The following is a 19,463-nucleotide window of genomic DNA, read 5'->3' as shown; positions in this document are numbered from 1 at the left end:
TTGGAGAACATATTAACTCTATGTTATAAATATACTGTCCAGAGAGTTGAAGTGAAAGAGCTCAGACTGTTCACCAAAATTGGTGGTTAAAACTCTAATCCCCACACGGGGAAGGCACATCTGCCCATAGGACAGCATCATGGGTTTATAAATACGGTGTGGTATAAAATCATTTTTCGATTAAAAAAAAATCACATCAACATCTTCCAAAATAGTTCTCTAAGTAAAGCTGTTCAGAGGAGCAGATATACAAGAACAAGGGGAGAAAACAAAGAGGAACATCTGGACAATGTCACGTTCAAACTGTCCTGTTTCTTTGAACCATGTGACTGCATGGGGTACCAGAGGGTAAAAGACGGAATGATACTTTTCTGGTCTTTATGCAATCTGGAATAGTAACTGTTTTTGTTTTTTTTTTTTTCCCCCAGGATAAATTTTAAATTACTATAGAGAGAAGAGAAATATAAAAGATGAGATACACCACAGAAATTCCTGCACAGTTCCCAGAGGAGAAGTCCAAGTAACCAGCAAACCTCTCCTCAGAGAAGTGTTTAACTGTTATATGGTTAATCCATTTGGAACACCTTGTTCTAAACAGAGGGACAAAAGAGCTTTGCTGTAAAGTCTTCGACTTCAACTCCCAAAAAGACAACAGTGGATGAGATGACTAGAGAGACTACTTGGAAACTCGCGTGCTTGTGGTGTTTCTGAGTCATGTCTTTAGCCAGGGATAAAGCTGATTTTGAATGATGTGGCACATGCTTCAGAAACGTTTTGCCCTAGACAGATGGACCATGTGGAAACTATGAACTGGCTTCATACACAGGACCATGATGAGCCAGTGCAACACTTTCGTGTTTTCTGTTTCTATGCAAGTCGTCCAGTGAACAATATAATATCGTAAGACATGGGTAAATGATGTGCCTTGGTTTCACTTCTGACTAAACTATTTTAAATGTTATAGATGTTTTTAATGCAGGGATTAAAAAACAATTAGACAAATTTAACAAAAAAGGCATGACATATTTTGGATAGTGAACATATTCCAATTCTTCCATCAATGTACTGGCTTGCTCTGATGCATCAGTAAAGACATGGTGCAAAAGGGGGATAAAACTGATCAAAATCACAGATGTCAAAGATTTTCTTTCCAACAAGATCTCGTAATAAGCTTTAACGCTTTTCTGAAAGATTATATTACCAAAAAAAAGATACAATAAAATTATAATGCCAATTTGCTGAGAACTAGAAGACGATTAGCTTGGGGGAAACAATATTCATTCATGGGTTGCTGCTTTAATAACTGTTGGAGGAAGACAACATTTCACTTTAAGATTAGAAAAATATATAACAAGTATTTCTTTCTGGATTGGGCTTAAAATTTAATGAAAAGCTGTGTGGGTGAAAAAAATTCCAGTTGTTGGCACAATACCAAAATGGAACAAATGAACAGCACTTAGGCGATAGCACTTTCTGTACAGGACATGGGAGGGCCACAGAAGAGCTGAAATTAACACGTGGAAAATAACTGCACTGGTTCCTAAGAGGTATTCAGAAACTATCATATATACTCACTCAGCTTGTAAATCTTTGCAAAGGCTACGGTGAAAAATGATGATGTTTCATTATTATAATTAAAATACAGTGGTCTCAGATGCTTTTCTAAAGAAGTAAAAAAGAGAAAACATAGATAATCTGGGTACAATTGTTTAAAAAGGAGAAGCATTTAAAGGAACTATAATTTTAAGTGTTTTTTTCAAGTGATTTATTAAAACGTAATTAGGTTGTATGTCTATGACAAGGACAGAGTAACAGGATTACCCATATAATAAATGCACCTCATATTTTATAGATTATAATTCTCAGCTTCTGGTATTTTCTATTTTCATAGAGAAAATCTTACAGGAAACTATCAAATTTGGTCATCCCCCATGTACACACTGCTATATTTAAAAAGGATAACCAGCAAGGACCTACTGTAGAGCACAGGGAACTCTGCTCAATGTTATGTGGCTGCCTGGATGAGAGGGGAGTCTGGGGGAGAATGGATACATGTATACGTATGGCTGAGTTGCCTTGCTGTGCACCTGAAACTATCACAGCATTGTTAAGCGCCTATACTCCAATATAAAATAAAAAGTTAAAAAATAAATTTGGCCATCCCCATTCACTATGATAAATATGGGCAGGGAGGAATGTTTGGGCTGTATTCACAGCAAGTTGGCAGAACCAACTTTAATTCTTTGCTATAGGTATGCCGAGTTGAATATACTGGTGATCAAAAAGTGAATCTTTGTTTTTTTTTTTATTTTTTTTTTGCGGTACGCGGGCCTCTCACTGTTGCGGCCTCTCCCGTTGCGGAGCACAGGCTCCGGACGCGCAGGCTCAGCGGCCATGGCTCACGGGCCCAGCCACTCCGCGGCATGTGGGATCCTCCCAGACCGGGGCACGAACCCGCGTCCCCTGCATCGGCAGGCCGACTCTCAACCACTGCGCCACCAGGGAAGCCCGAATCTTTAATTTTAAAACAATGAACACTGAGAGTCATAAAATCCTTCAGACCTGAAAGAAATGATTTTTTCTATATACTCTTCCATTTTTATCTTGCTTTAAAGCTTTGAAAAGACTCTTACTTATTGACTTTATCTTGGCTTATAACTATTACCTATATCTATGAAAGGGATATTCAGTAATTGAAATTAGAATTTTACTCTTGTGATTCCTAGTCTTTTATTCACCACAAAAGTAATAAAGTATAAAAGCATAAGATACTATAAGGATAATAAAAGTAATAATAAAATAATTAAATAAAAGACTATAGCTACTTTTATAAGTTGTCCGTTTTCATTGATAAAATCAGCCACACAACCAGCAAAACTTGTCTTCTCTGCTTCTACTCTATTAGAAGGAGAGATTTGGAGGGCAAAAAAGCAGATCTGGGAGGTACTTGCTTACAGCCCTGAGGTCCCACGAGACATTCTGCACATAGCCCGTGTCTAGATCAGCACAGCGAACAGCAAAACGTTTCTACCGAAACGGCATTTTTGTTTGGTGTTACGGTTTTAAAATATATGTCCTTTAAGATGCATTTTATTACAAACAATGGAGCCTTTCTTAGAAAAGGGACTTAAATGTTTGCATACTATTTATATGATGTAAAAGGGCATTGGCCTTCTTAGGATTTCTTGCACCTTTTCTCTCATTTTGCTAATTGCTCTGTTAGCTCACCTGTCGCTCTGACAAACTTGTTCTTCTTTGTCAACGTTTGGGTCACAAGCTAGTAATATTCTGGAGCCGGAGATGGTTGTTCTGATGATATGTTTTTTTTTTCTCATTTAGGACAATCACTGCTACTTTAGAACAGTGGGACACAGCTCTTAGTCAACAGCCAAATGTGTATTTTTCACCGCATATTCAAATATCTTTTACCCCATCAAATTATTGGAGTCCGTGGACCACAGAGAGCCTAAATACCAAGCATAGGCTAAATGCATGGCACCATAAACACGTGCTTTTTAATGAGACCTGCTAATTTTAACTGCACGGTTTAAATATTTAATGTAACCTTACTGACAACATCTTTGTTTAATTCTGTCTGTTGAGAGAGAATAACTGCGATACTTCTTAATGGTTCATTAACTCCTTCAGGTCATTGGAGAGAGCGCCATTCTAAATACATCTATAAATAACTGTAGTACATGAAAGAACACTCTGCCTTCTACATGCAATGATGCTAAACACACGAAATGCCTTTCCAAACAAATGCAAGTTGCTGGTTTTTCATTAGTGAGATCGACCTAAATTCCATTTTTATAAAGGAGTTATAAAAGAATAAGCTAATGCCAAGTGTAACAGATGTGTCAGTAAAGAATCTTCTGCCCTTCTGCTTCTTTTAGTTGTCCTATTCGTTTTGCAGGTGACCACTGGGGTAAAAAGGAACATCATCTTACAGCTTCATCCATACATTGGATGGAGACGTAGGTATCCAAAGTTCCAGACCTCTATGATATTTGCACATCTCTCTTAGGTAACAACGAGGAAAACCACGAGGAAAGCAACTTTACAAATATGAAGGCAAAAAAAAACCAACCCACCTTGAAAAAAGCAAAATAACATTCTGGATATAACAGAGAAGATGATAAATGGTATGAACTTTTCACAACACTTTAAAAATAAAACAGCATTATTCAAAGGATGCAACGAAATTGGAAAAAGCAGCAACAATACATCATGAGACATGGAATCATCTAAAAGAAGCAGTCATGGACATAAGCCACACAGAGGATTTCTTTTCTTACTTGCACAAGTATCTTGAGGGGTTTGAAAGGTCTTTCACCATGAAGCACTCGCCTCCATTCACACAGAAAGTTTTCTCCTTCTCTGCACACTTGACAAGATGGCTTGTCCCAGTGGTAGATGTAGATGTGGCTGGATAAAAGATAGAGAAGGGGAAAGGTTTATACCCATCTTTCCCTCTTCTAAGCAGCCTTTAATCTTAAATTCTCTTAAAAGGAAGAGTTCATATAAGATACGGCGTACTCCACTAAACTTTCAGGCTTAATAAACAACACCAAAGACGTTAAGTACTTTCTGGGTGTAATTAAATATAATAAAATTATAAAAGCGTAATTATAGTTAATTAATTGAATTATAATTAAATAGGCAACAGGTTCAACATTTCTTATAACTAATACTTTATCTTCTAAGGAAGTTGGAAAAGAGAACATCTATTGTCATTAAGAAAAATACATTTTCCAGGAAGGCTCAAAAATAATGACATAAATTCACATCAGTGCAACTGAATGTAGATACCAATTTTTAACGGCAACTAATTAATAAAATTATTTTATTTTGAAATTACGTGATATATGTGTATGGACTTGATATTTTTTAGACATATGTATAGCAAAGAAAAATACAAGGTGGCTTATTTGTTCCTAATGAAAAAAATATTATTAATTGAGTATGTATTAATGTATAGATCAGGGGGCATTCTGTTCAAAATTTCCATTCTAATTTCTACTCAGAAGAATATTATTGAATGTCTGATTGCCATCACGCTTCTGAAGAAATACAAAGACAGTCTAACATTGCTGCAAATGTAGAATAAAGCACTGCAAAATTCATCCATTCTGAAGTAGGAATAGAAACAAGTTTTAATTTTGGTTTGCAACGTCTTCATGTGATAAATCTGATTATTCACTTGCCTTCAATCTTCACAGTTATTGGAAAGTCAGGCTGACACTGATTGCTCCACCATTAGGTGCAGGGATTAAACGAAGCCAAAGTCCTGAGACTGTAAGAGCATTTAGTCTCAGAACTTCTCCCCACTTACGGTATTGGGAGCACCTTAAACACTGCTCAGTCTCAACCCCGAACAGTCTAACTCACAACATAATGTTTATCGCTGACATTATCAGGATGAAATGTAAAACCAACGTGTCCAGCCATTGAAGATTCTATTTACCCTCCCGGGGTAGGGAGAGTCCATCTTCAGACGTAAGTTTTTCTCGTTGATTATCTGACTCATTCTTAGTGACTTTTAATTCTTTGTCTTCCTTATCAATTTCTATTTTATGATTTGCGTGTGAAACTCAGATGCCCTTGTTTATTTTATTTGACCTGTCGCATTTTTCCATTTTCTCCTGCCTTTCTTTTTCATTTCCTTCACAAGCGCACATTTTGCTTTGACATTTAACCTAATGGTGACCCTAACTCTGCTTGATTTTCACCCTACCTGATTGAAATACCGAGCATCTGATTATTCAGTTTCTAGACGACTCGAGGCCTTTCTTGTCTCTTATTCTCCTGTCTAAGGCATGTTTGGGACCATTTCTCTGTTCTCACCATGGCTTTCAGGAGGAACAGCAAAGGACAGTCAAAATGATTTGCCCTTTGGAGACATCTGGTTCAAATCCCATCTCCTACTAGCTTTGTGTCCTTGAGTAAGTCACCTAGCCATCCAGATGGTCAATTTTCCCATTTAGAAAACAGGGTAAGGGGACTCTTACCGGACTCTTATAGAGGTAAAAGGAATTGGCACAAAACTGGCATCCGATGAATAATAGCAGGTATGGTTACTGAACAAGTAGGGAAGAATCTTACTTTTGCTATCTACCAATCAGAATTAAAATCTGATACCAGAAATCTGAAGATTTCAAAGAGGCATGCTTTCCTTGAATCATTATAATGGGTAATTAAGAACTGGGTCAATTTTCAAATTATTCCAACACAAAGTCCTTTTCAGAATGCATTTCCAGATGTCCAGCTCAGGTCTACAAACCCAACCAGAAGAACCAGGGAGAGAGAGGAGAGAGGTGATGTTACCCTCTGCCAGCAGCTACAGTTCTACCATCTTTATCAGGACGAGGGGAAACATAACTTGCATCCTTTGGTCTATAAAATCATAGAGTAGACGATTTCTACACATCACTTAGCATAGATTTTAACATAATATTATATCTTCATGTGAAAAACTGTTTACTTAGGTGCTATGCATATTTTCATCCATGGCGACTGCTTTTAAAAAAATACTAGGAGGGCGTTTGTCTTAAAGGTTTTGTGCTTACAAGTTTCCACTGCTGACAGGGATCTACAGGATGACAAATTGGGCAGCGTATTTTTGCCGAGGGGACCACCTGCAGTGTTCTGTCACCATCATTCCTGCAGAGGAGCACTGAGCCTCAAGCAGACCCCAGTGGTCCCTGAATCCCTGACAGGCTGCTAAGAATTACCCCTCATCCAAACTGGGCAGCAAACACTGCAGCGGGCTCTTTCAGGACAAATGCCGAGGCTTTTATTAAAAACAACAAAGTCAACCCCGTCCTCGCCAAAGCAGACCCTCCATGTTCACTGCAAACTTACAATGAACATTCGCTGTGACAGAAACAAGAGACAGAAACATCATACCTATGCCTTGGATTTTCTGATCTTGTGTTATCAAATAAGTAGGATTAAGAAATGTGGGTTAAAACTAGAAACAATCCCCTTTTTTCAGTCCTTTAAAAGTATTTTTCTCGACATGATTATCCTTTGAATTATCCTGCAGCTCTGGGCTTTGACACATTCATCTGAAAAGTTCTTAGATCATGACTAGACACTAGGAATGGGATAGTTGCTAATAAAATAATTCTTGGAGAAAATGAAGTAGCAACTCTCTTACGTGTCATGGACTACCCTGCTTAGCGCTTCTATCCTTTAGTAGCAGCGAAAACAAACATGATCATGAATTGCAAAGCAGCAGTTAACTCCCAGGTGACACAAAGTGTGGACCAACTGGGTACAGCTGTTCTGAACCAACAGCCAAACACAGGAATAAGTTGTAATTGTCAGAAGAACCTGGATCTGGATGGTGATATACGCACCTTTCAGATTTTTGCCAAGTTTCCTTATACATTCTCCTTAGTTGACCGCAGTGCACAGTCAGCCCTAAGCACAGCTATAAATTTTGCAGTGATATCCTTTCTCTTTGGCCTATATACACTGTATTGCTAAGTCAGTTTCCGTTTGGTAATTCTGTCAGAATTTAATGAAACAGACAAAGCAGGTTCTCAAACCAAACTGTGGAAACAGCATTCTTTCTGGGGGAGCTGGTGGGAGTTTATCAGGGGTAAAGCTAACAGTTTTGCCAACAGAATGTGCTTTTGATATATAAAAGATGACCTTCATAGCTGCTCCTGGCAGTAGGAGACACAGATCTCACTCATTCAGTCCTTAATAAAAACTGCTTCCCTCTGCTTTGTAAGTAGTTTGTCATAATCTGGGAGCTGGTCAACTTCTAGTAAGGGCTAACTGGACAGCAATTAGGAACAGCGATAAGTGTGACTTCATTACTTTTACGTTTATCATTTATATGAATGTTTTATCCCAAACACACTTTACTTGGGATGTTACCAATTACAAAATTATAAGGAAGAAAGTATAAGTACAGCAGTCAACTTGTTACTAGAGAATTTCTTCCGAGTGTTTGACTCTCCACCCCGTCTGTCTTGGTAGTATAGATCAGGACTAATGACCATTCCGGGGAAGTCTGAACAGTTCCCTGACTTAGCCAAGGATTTGGACATTATGATTACCATTTAAAGATTCCCCAGGGGGCTTCCCTGGTGGTGCAGTGGTTGAGAGTCCGCCTGCCGATGCAAGGGACACGCGTTCGTGCCCCGGTCCGGGAAGATCCCACATGCCGCAGAGCGGCTGGGCCCGTGAGCCATGGCCTCTGAGCCTGTGCGTCCGGGGCCTGCGCTCCGCAACGGGAGAGGCCACAGCAGTGAGAGGCCCGTATACCGCAAAAAAAAAAAAAAAAAAAAAAAGATTCCCCAAATCCTGCACCAGGAAATAGGACTCCCTCCTTTCTAGCCTTCCCTCCCTTCCCTAACCCTTCTCCTCGCTCCCACCCTCCTTCCCTCCCTCCCTTCTTTTTTCCTTCCTTTCACAGTTCTTTAATGACCGCCTATTATAGGCGAGGCATAATAATAACAACTAAAGTTACTGGGGTTGAAAATTGTAAGACTGTAAACGATTCTCCCTAAAAGGAGATCTTTATAGATGAAATGTAGTGAAATGACCCTGGAGTTAGCGGAGAAGAATCAGGGGGCCAAGGCACAATTTTGCCAATTACTAGCTGCGGGGCTCTGGTCCAGCTACCTGCCTCAGTATACTCAGCTGCAAAAATGAGGTATCGCAGGGTTGCTGCAGAGTTTGATAAAACACTTTGTCAGTTGCAAAACTGCACACAAATAGAGGATATGTTTCCATTACTCATGGCGTAAATATGGAACAAAGAGAAGCAAAAACATTTCTGTCCAGACACTGTAAGTACATATAATCAAGCCTCGAATGTTGCTTCTTAGCAAATTATTATTCTACAAAATGTGAAGAGATGGTCTGATTTGGAGGGGTCACCCTTGAATGATTGCAAAGCATCAAGTAAATATCAATAATTTACTCTAACTTTTTCAAAACCACTGTCAATGATGTATACCCATTCAATGGGCTTACAAAATAAAACTGAAGAACAATTTGAGTTAAAAGAAAAAGAAGCCATCTTAAATGTGTAAGTATTTTCAACTTTCCAGATCCACACAATTCTCCAATATTTCTTAAAAAAATTTTTTTTATTGAAGTATAGCTGATTTACAATATCATGTAAGTTTCAGGTGTAGTTCTCTAATATTTCTGACCGAGCTTCCAAGTTACATGAATTCACTGTATTTATAATCTTGTGTGTTATTGTAACAGTTTAAAAACTCTAAAATATTTAAAAATAGTATGATGTCCATAGAATATGGGCCATAGTATAAACTTTGTTTATAACTCAACATTTTGGAAATCACGTACTATTGCACACTTTAGTAAATACACAGAATAAAACTTTGAGGAGTAATTGAGTGTTCCTGCTCATGACTCAATATTTTCCCATGGAGTCACACAGTATTTCCTATAGAATGCCAGCCTTTTTCTGCTCAGAGACAGGCTAAAAAGAAAATAATGCTGGAAAGGACGGTTCCCTTTCTTGCTTGTGTTAAGTGGTGTTTTCCTTATCAGTGAAGTAGACAGCACTAACAGACCAGGGCCATTACACAAATGCAAACGACTGATAAGAAGCCAGTCTCTTCTTCTTTGACAATTAGCAGGAATTAGTATGTGTATAGTGTTTACCCCAAGAAGCAATCATTAGCTCCTATCTCCCCTGAGCGAATGAACCCTGACCAGGAGTTTTTAGGACAATTCTTAACGATTTACTTGCAGAAGATTAAATCACTCTCTGCAGTTTTCTCAATAACATATAAAAATATTAACAATTTTTATATTCTAACATGAAAAACTGTCAATCGCTACAAAGTTGTAGGATTTTTAAAAAATCCTTACCTGTGATATCTTCCATGGCTAAGTATTTAGAAATCTGCATGCATTCCTGCTCTTTGATCTCCCAGTTTAAAAAAAAAATCTGAAATTATTATTCTTGCTCAGAATATAGCTCCTCAGCAATTATGTACCAGAGCACTTTGAACTTCTACTGGGAAGAAATGCTTATGTGGTTCCTGTAAATGACGCTCTGGCTCAGAAGCTGGGCAGGACAAGCCATGCCACCTAATGCAGCTTCTATAGATGCCAACGGAAGGACGGGGGAGGCATTAGTTCTCCAAAGGAAAATCCAGAGCCAGACTCAGAACCACTAAAGCATCACCATTCTGGGTTGGCATGTTTTTGCAAGTAGTAATTCAATCCGTTGCTGAATAGGTACTTGAGAAAAAAATGATAGAAGATCAGAGAAACCCATCCTGACTTGGAGGTTCCCAGAGCCCATCTCCTTGGCCTCTCCTCTACTGAACTCTGCTATAGAAACAAACAGGGAAGCCAGGGAAGAACCATCACGAGACCAGAAATGGAACCAGAACTTTCTAAAGTAGAATTAGGGCATCTCAATTCATGGACCTCAGGACTTGGTAATATGGTAGATTACCTACAAGGTGAGAGTCTGTCCAAAGAATAAGCCGACACCAAGGGCTGGCGGAGGTTAACTGGTTTAAGTAGTGAACTTGAGCTTTGGCATCATAACACACATAGAATGGTAGACCCAAAAGAATCTTCACATATTGTATAATTTATCCCACATTGAAAAAGAGGATACAGATCATCTCAAAAGAACAGTTCTGCAGTCTTTCAGCAAATACCTCCAGCTAAAAATTCACAAAAGTGTACAGGCTGCCCAAGGTCACATAAGTGAATTTGGACATGCTTGTTTTCTGTTGTCTTACATGTACAGTGGGGCTGAAGTAGGTTAATAGGATTGCCTTTAGATCCCTCCCTCCCTTACAAGCTCTCAGGGCAGACCCTAATATTTTTTCTGCCTTCTTCAGCAGAATGCAAAGTGACCCTTGGGTGTTTCTCCTCATAAAACAAAATTCTAATTTTTGTTGTAACACTGAGCTCATTTGTAGCTAAACAGAAAGGAGATCCTAAGTTCCCAGCAGTTGCTGTGTCATTAGATAGTGTTCTCCTTAGAAAAATAAAAATTGTCCACAAAGGTTATTTTTCAAACACAGAAGTGGCTATTTTTTTTTCTTTTTTTCTGACAGCACATTTCACTCATGACACAGTGTAATCATTCTAGTCTACTACTTCTTAGAGCAACATGTCAATGGCATAAATGTCTTCTAGGATGTCTTAGCTTTTCTAAAGAAGAAGGAGTCTCCTCCCACAGTGGATGGCTGGCCAGGTGGTTACAAGAAAGCGACATTTTCTTCCTCACAAAGCCAATAATCTTCTCTTAGCTAAGAAGCCAGCTACAGAAATACAGTTCTGCTATATATTTTCTACTAATCACTGACAGTTTTATCTGAGTATAAAATTTCCATAGCCAGAAGTCAACGAACTTTCAAGCTGTCCCTTGAATCTTTTCCTATCAACACGTATTCTAAAAGAGTAAGATTCATCTAGCCCACAAAGCAAATATTAGCAGTCAGCTGACTGGCTTAATTTGATATATTTATAGATCTCATCAGGCTAAAGGTAGAAGGGGCACATTCTTTACCGTATTCTGCATATTTTACCAGTATCAATTTTGTTAGGGGAAGGTCATGTCAATGTAGAAAATGTTAACCTGTCATTTTCCAAATTAGTCAAAAGTTTGGAGCATCATACAGAACACATCAAATCAAAGGGAATGATTAAGGATTCAGTTACTCGGCGAGCTGCTGTAATTACCATGTGACATTTAATGACATAGGTTAATTTATTCATCAACCAAAATGCACTTAGAAATGAGAGTAGACGGAAGGTCAAAAGACAGAAACTATGAGACAAATTCATTATCTTATTCATCAAATGAAAAAAAAATCATGGCCTATCAAAAATAAAAGCCATATGGTCATCTCAGTAAATAGAGAATCAACATTGATGAGATTGAAAGTCAATTTCTCTAAAACTATCCACAAAGTATTCTTACCCCCAAAGATCAAATCTGAATTTAATCAAGCATCCAGATACAGCTACTAATTTACAGGAAGAACACAGGTCAGAGGAACATATAAAAGAACACCATGGGATGCAATCAGCAAAGCCCAATCTATGAAGAACTCTACAGGGCAAATAACCTGATTTCTTAAGAAAAAATTAAAAGAAGATAAAAAGACAAAGAGAGCTAGAGCTAAAGACAGACCAAAGGGTGAGAGAAAAGAAAAACCTAAAATATAGACATTAAAAAGAGACATTAAACCAATTGCAATGAGTGAAACTTATTTGGATCCTGATGTAAGAGGAAATCTGATCATTGATTACAAAGGGTTATCATTAATTGGTATATGTGTCATATACTACCCAAAGCAACCTACTGATTCAGTGCAATCCCTATCAAACTACCACTGGCATTTTCCACAAAATGAACAAAAAATGTCACAATTTCTCTGGAAACACAGAAGACCCTGAATAGCCAAAGCAATCTTGAGAAAGAAAAACAGAGCTGGAGGAATCAGGTTCCCGACTTCAGACTATACTACAAAGCTACAGTAATCAAGACAATATGGTACTGGGTACAAAAACAAAAATATAGATCAATGGAACAGGACAGAAAGCCCAGAGATAAACCCACGCACATATGGTCACCTTATCTTTGATAAAGGAGGCAAGAATATACAGTGGAGAAAACACAGCCTCTTCAATAAGTGGTGCTGGGAAAACTGGACAGCTGCATGTAAAAGAATGAAACTAGAACACCCCCTAACACCATACACAAAAATAAACTCAAAATGGATTTAAGACCTAGATGTAAGGCCAGACACTATCAAACTCTTAGAGGAAAACATAGAGCACTCTATGACACAAATCACAGTAAGATCCTTTTTGACTCACCTCCTAGAGAAATGGAAATAAAAACAAAAATAAACAAATGGGACCTAATGAAACTTCAAAGCTTTTGTACAGCAAAGGAAACCATAAACAAGATGAAAAGACAACCCTCAGAATGAGAGAAAATATTTGCAAATGAAGCAACTGACAAAGGATTAATCCCCAAAATATACAAGCGGCTCATGCAGCTCAATATCAAAAAACGAAACAACCTAATCCAAAAATGGGCAGAAGACTTGAATAGACATTTCTCCAAAGAAGATATACAGATTGCCAACAAACACATGAAAGGATGCTCAACATTACTAATCATTAGAGAAATGCAAATCAAAACTACAGTGAAGTATCACCTCACACCGGTCAGAATGGCCATCAACAAATATCTACAAACAATAAATGCTGGAGAGGGTGTGGAGAAAAGGGAACACCCTTGCACTGTTGGTGGGAATGTAAATTGACACAGCCACTGTGGAGAACACTATGGAGGTTCCTTAAAAAACTAAAAATAGAACTACCATACAACCCAGCAATCCCACTACTGGGCATATACCCTGAGAAAACCATAATTCAAAAAGAGTCATGTACCAAAATGTTCACTGCAGCACTATTTACAATAGCCAGGACATGGAAGCAACCTAAGTGTCCATCGACAGATGAATGGATAAAGAAGATGTGGCACATATATACAATGGAATATTACTCAGCCATAAAAAGAAACAAAATTGAGTTATTTGTAGTGAGGTGGATGGACCTCTGTCATACTGAGTGCTGTAAGTCAGAAAGAGAAAAATAAATACCATATGCTAACACATATATATGGAATCTAAAAAAAAAAAGGTTCTGTTGAACCTAGAGGCAGGACAGGAATAAAGACGCAGACATAGAGAATGGACTTGAGGACACGGGGAGGGGGAAGGGTAAGCTGGGACGAAGTGAGAGAATGGCATTGACATATGTACACCACCAAATGTAAAATAGATAGCTAGTGGGAAGCAGCCGCATAGCACAGGGAGATCAGCTCGGTGCTTCGTGACCACCTAGAGGGATGGGATGGGGAGGGTGGGAGGGAGACACAAGAGGGAGGGGATATGGGGACATATGTATACGCATAGCTGATTCACTTTGTTGTACAGCAGAAACTAACACAACATTGTAAAGCAATTATACTCCAATAAAGATGTTTAAAAAAATTGGCATATGTGTCAAATGCATTATGGTTATGTTTAAAAATAGCCCTTATCTTTCAGAGGTACATGCTGAAATATTTATACATTGAATAATAAGATGTCTGGGATTTACTTCAAAATAGTAAGAGGGAAGGCAAGTGAGTGAAATCAGGATAAAACAAAACTGATAACTGCTGAACTGGATGATGGCTCCATGGGAATTTGTTATATCATTCTTTGTACTTTTATACGTTCAATATGCATGTTTAAATTTACACATATATATGTACATGTTTTAATATATCCCTACATACATTTAAAACTTAAAAATGCAAAAAAATCAATTTCAGCCTTTTCAAAACATGTCTTTATAAAGTGGAATTAGAATGATACTCTATGCAACCTAAAGATGCTGTTAGCCACCAATCTAAATCATACTTAACCCTGAAACTCTTGCAGGGGTGGTTTCCTTAATATCAAGAACAATATCAGTATCCTTTATAACAATATCCTTTATAACAATATCAATTTCCTTAATATCAAGAACAAGCCAAGAATGGTGACTACTGGTGCTACTATTTAACACTGCTCTGAAAGTTCTAGCCAATGCAACAAGACAGGAATAACAAATTGTGGTACAACTGTAGGAAATGAGGAGATAAAATAAGCACTATTAGAAGATGATATGATTGGATACCAGTATTACCTAGCAAGAAAACCTAATAAAATAAAAGGATTATATTCACAACAGCAATAGGAACTATAAATCATTTAGGTCAGCTAGGTGTGAACTAACAATAAATATGCAGAATAGGAGATACTTTCAAAGGGTAATATATTAAGAAGGGGAACTGGGTCTGTGCTTGGGGTAGAAGAAGGCATTATATTAAAGGGAAAAGCAAATGAATTTATGGAGGTAGAACAATGAATGTCATGTTCAGTGAAAGGTAGTAGTTCAGTTTGGGAGATGGATCATAAATAGGGAGGTGAAGTTCATGAGGCTACAAAATAATAACACATCCATATTAAAGAAGCTTTTGGCAACCTGGCTGGAATTAATATTTAATCTGTAGGTCATGGGGAGAGTTGGGGTTTTGCTTACGGCTGTGATTAATAAAATTAACGGTCTATTCTATAGCCTTTGTAAAGGGAGAAAAATGGAGATGAGGAGACCAGTGAAGAAGCTGACACAAAGGTCTAGATGAGAAAGGAAGATTGCTCCAACTAGCCCAGTAATGATGGGAGAGGAATCAGCACCATACTGAAGAATTAACACTACTTTGTATTCATATACATTAAAATTAAGCAAGAACTAAATGTTGGGGTTTGTATTTCACACCTCGTATTGCACCTCTTTCTAAGGCATTCAAACTGCCTAACACACGTTTCCTCTTTATTCTTCACACAATCTAGGATATACCCATGATATTATTAGACAGAGGAACTGCGGGCCATTCTCAATACTCAAGAGTCATTGGCAAAATTAAAATATCAAGTCTTGTAGCCACAACTACATGACTAACGCTTTCCTAATTTAACTATACCATGTCTGTTGATATAAAGGAACCCATGACGAGCAGACAGTATCACAGTTGGCCTGAAATCCTAAGTTACACAGATGATCAAGGTAGTGATATTCCTAAAAGTTATGAAAGCATCTCCCTGACAGGAAGTGATTCCCGACAAATCATTTTAAGTAATCTATATTTTCAGTGTCGTGCATAAAGGCACCTCTATAGAAGTATAGGGGAAAAAAAGGGGTCAAGACAACGCAGACACCATCTTCCAAGGGTTCCAGGTTGGAGCCAGGCCTCTTTGATCAGTGGATCTGTAACACAACAAGCTTGAAGAATATTCCTTAGAAAGGCACCTTTGCAGCTCCAAAACCCCAGACAGTCCATTGTTACACACCATTTAGCCAAGTTACAGCAATTCTGTGTTTGTGTGATGGCTGTAGACATAAAGAGCCAAGCTCTGGTTCCATAAGTTCAGCATTTTCCTCACTGAGGCCAAAGGTTGCTGCGTATAAAGGAATGAAGCCGTAAAAGTATGTTCAGAACATAAGAATCTTGCTAACACTTGGCTAATTTCAGTGTGTGTATTTTCCCAGAACTCCCTGGAGTTCCTTGTTCCCAGGTTTGTGATCAGAATAGCAAAACAAACCTCTCTGTAAGAGGATGTGTCATAAAATGTGTATCTGCAGTGTTTAGGGTCCTAGCACAAATTCTGTGTCACCAAATAACACACAGAAACCTAACTTTTTTCAATACCGCTATTGCCATTTACACGTGGCCAATCCGAACAGGAATAAAACAAGGTTTCAAAAACACAAATAACTTTATTTACTTATTTATTTTTCTTCAGTATTTTTTAAATTGAAGTATAGTTGATTTACGATGCTGTGTTAATTTCTGCTGTACAGCAAAGTGATTCAGTTATACATACATATACATTCTTTTTTTATATTCGTTTTCATTATGGTTTATCATAGGGTACTGAATATAGTTCCCTGTGCTATACAGTAGGACCTTGTTGTTTATCCATTCTATATATAAAAGCTTACATCTGCTAACCCCAAACTCCCACTGCATCCCTCCCCCAAACCCCCTCCCCCTTGGCAACCACAAGTCTGTTCTCTATGTCTGTGATTCTGTTTCTGTTTCATAGATAGGTTCATTTGGAAAACACACATAACTTTAAATGCTTCATCTCAAGAAAGCTTTTTGCCCTGCCCCCCAGAGGACTAGCTGGTCTCATATAATACTTAGTTCATCACAGGTCTTGTTTTTCTAAAGAACATATTCTTTTTAGGTTAGACATGGGGATGGGGATGCAGGGAGGAAATGTGACAGTCAAATCCTGTGCCTTTACAGGAACTGGGCCAAAATTATAAATTAACCTTGACTACATTATCCCTAAAGAAGCTTTCCTTCAAGCCTTGGGGTTTTTGTGGTGTTTTGTTTTCAATTTCTGGGTCTCGACACCCAAGCTGAACAGACACCTGTTTTTCTACTGTTGCCATTAAACCTTGTTGTTCAATAAAAAAGGAAACAGACAGGTGCACACTTTGAACTCTTTTTCCAAAGTACACAATATTTGTTTAAAAACTGGGGCCATGTGTTCAGTGTCTGACTGTCATCATCTGGTCTAGCTGTTTTATATATCTACACCGTTTGCTTGTTGGAAAAACTCAATGGAAATCATCATCCTGCTTACAGGGAAACCAAAAAGGGCACGCTGAAGTACGTCATGAAAGAAAGGTGGAGTAGAGGTCAAGGTCTTATCTAAGTTGCCTGGCCATTTCCCTGCAATGCCAGAAACAAGGAATATTAAGAAGGTCCATATGTAGAATCTTAGTTATAATTTATTAGTTTTTTTCCCTGGTGTTGATATATCTATCTGTGTATATGGACTAATAAAACACTTCCATCTCCTGAAGCTATAATAATTCAGAATGGCTGGGGTCTTCCCCCCTTTCAAATACAAACCATTTCTGTAGACAGTGCAAGTCTGTGTTTAATAGAGATCTTTGTTCTTTCCATCCATTACTAAGGTGCTTCATATTCAAACACGGATGAGGGAAACAGTGTAAAGCAGGGAAGTGGGGCTGTGTGGCACATCAGCTGTAAGGGAACCACGGCTCTACAAAGCCACCCCAAGGGGCTTCCCTGGTGGCGCAGTGGTTGAGAGTCCGCCTGCCGATGCAGGGGACACGGGTTCGTGCCCCGGTCTGGGAAGATCCCACATGCCGCAGAGTGGCTGGGCCCGTGAGCCATGGCCGCTGAGCCTGCGCGTCCGGAGCCTGTGCTCCACGACGGGAGAGGCTGCAACAGTGAGAGGCCCGTGTACCGCAAAAAAAAAAAAAAAAAAAAAAAAGCCACCCTAAAATCAAAGCAGGCAGAACCCAATTCTTGGCCAGGTCCACTTTGCCAGTTTAATTCCCACAGAGTTCCTGCAGAAGAGCCAAATGTCTTCAGCTGAGATCTGTCATTTATGCAAAAGCTTTTAAGAAGTCGAACACTTTCCAAGACCCACTAGTAAATCCAGTAAGAATCTGCACTGCTCTTCTGCTCACACAGGCATTGCCAACACCTAGTGAGAATTCTCCAGTTCAGTAACTACTGAATCCAGCGACTACCATAATGGGGAGACACAGGCAGTGTTATGATTCTGAACCCCACTATGGGAGAGTTCACAGGCGACAGGCAAGTTCTGGTTATATTTCTTAGCAGAAACAAGGCTTCCTGGGCTGTGGAGATCTTATTACTAAGAAGAAACCAGACCTCGGACCCTATTCTTTGAAAAGACCTGTTTGACTCATGGCTTTTCCCTTAAGAACGCCTTACTTCTGAAGAACAGGGAAAACCAGAATGCTTTTGTTCAAAGAGTCAGAGATTTTTTCTTGATTACACACCTTTCTGGTGTGTTGGATGCTCAGTCTCAGGGATGTAAATGTCTTCATAGAGGTCAGCTCCCGATGGGTGATCTTTTCTATCGAGAAACTCGCTTCTCCCTGCACCTTAATGCCTAATGTTCTATACCCAAAACTAGCGCGCTGAAGTTTTTCTCAAAGTCTGAAGAACTCAGGGAAGTGAGCCATAGTTCTACAGATGCCACACAAGTCCCTGGAATTAAATGGTGATAATGAAAAAAGGATCTTAATTAGAAGACAGATGTTGTTAGAACTCAGTAATCCTTCACTGCCCCTTCACACTGTTTTCCATTAAAAGGTTATCAGAACCTGTCAAATGGTTACATGAGTCCATCACAGCCACTAGCTTAGGCCTGAAGTGCATGCTTGGGAAGCTAACTCTCTACTTGCCAGAGCACTCTGTGTGTGTGCGCGCGCGTGCGTGCGCGCGCGCGTGTGCGTGTGCAGGTGTGTGCACGTGCGCGTCTGTGACTACAGCTTTCCTTCCTTAGAAAATCAAACTGCACTCTGTTACCCATTGGCTTAAAGCCTGCTTTATATTCTTAGATTTGTTTTGTAGAAAATAAGTGACAGGAACTGAAGGATTCATTGGTAAATAAGGATGGAGGCTATTTTGTCCTTAACGCAATCTCACCACTCCTGGAATCAAAGCTCTTTCCCTCTTGGGCCTTTATAAGGGCCCAAGATATCCCATGATTCCCCCCCCCCCCCCATTTTTGCTTTCTAGACTTCTTGTTGCTTTTTGTTTAATCAGTTGACATTAGTTCATCATAAAGCCAAGTGTAATTTTAAGCAGACTGAATAAAAACGAATTCATTATTTACCAATATTACTAAAATATATGATTATCCTTTAAAGTATTTCAAATTCAATTTTATCCTTTGCCAAATTCAATCCTCCAATATCAAGTATCCACCTCGTGATTTTGTCTGTTTTCATTTTTTGTTTGTTTTCAGGATTTGAAGACCATTTCATCTGTGAATTGTTTTAGTTGTAAATAACAAATTTTAGTTGCTCAA

At 38.7% G+C, this 19,463-nt stretch overlaps 1 protein-coding gene across 13 annotated transcripts in view; it reads right to left on the bottom strand.

The window, feature by feature from the left end:
- NRG1 (neuregulin 1) overlaps window positions 1-19,463 on the bottom strand; it is a gene marked incomplete at both ends in the record, with an annotated part of 1,012,685 nt that overhangs the window by 28,902 nt on the left and 964,320 nt on the right. For 12 of the 13 annotated variants that reach the window (XM_082863833.1, XM_082863838.1, XM_082863839.1 and 9 more), the window contains one exon: window positions 4,299-4,428. In XM_082863833.1, the coding sequence (XP_082719959.1) occupies window positions 4,299-4,428 (130 nt within the window). Of the gene's footprint in view, window positions 1-4,294; window positions 4,429-19,463 lie in introns of those variants that run through there. The other variant, XM_082863836.1, reaches the window with a different exon arrangement.

The sequence above is a fragment of the Leucopleurus acutus genome (assembly GCF_964270905.1).
Source record: "Leucopleurus acutus genome assembly, chromosome: 21".
NCBI classification, from domain to species: Eukaryota; Metazoa; Chordata; class Mammalia; order Artiodactyla; family Delphinidae; genus Leucopleurus; species Leucopleurus acutus.
The sequence above is the reverse complement of the archived record's forward strand: the minus strand, read 5'-3'. Positions and strand labels throughout refer to the sequence as shown.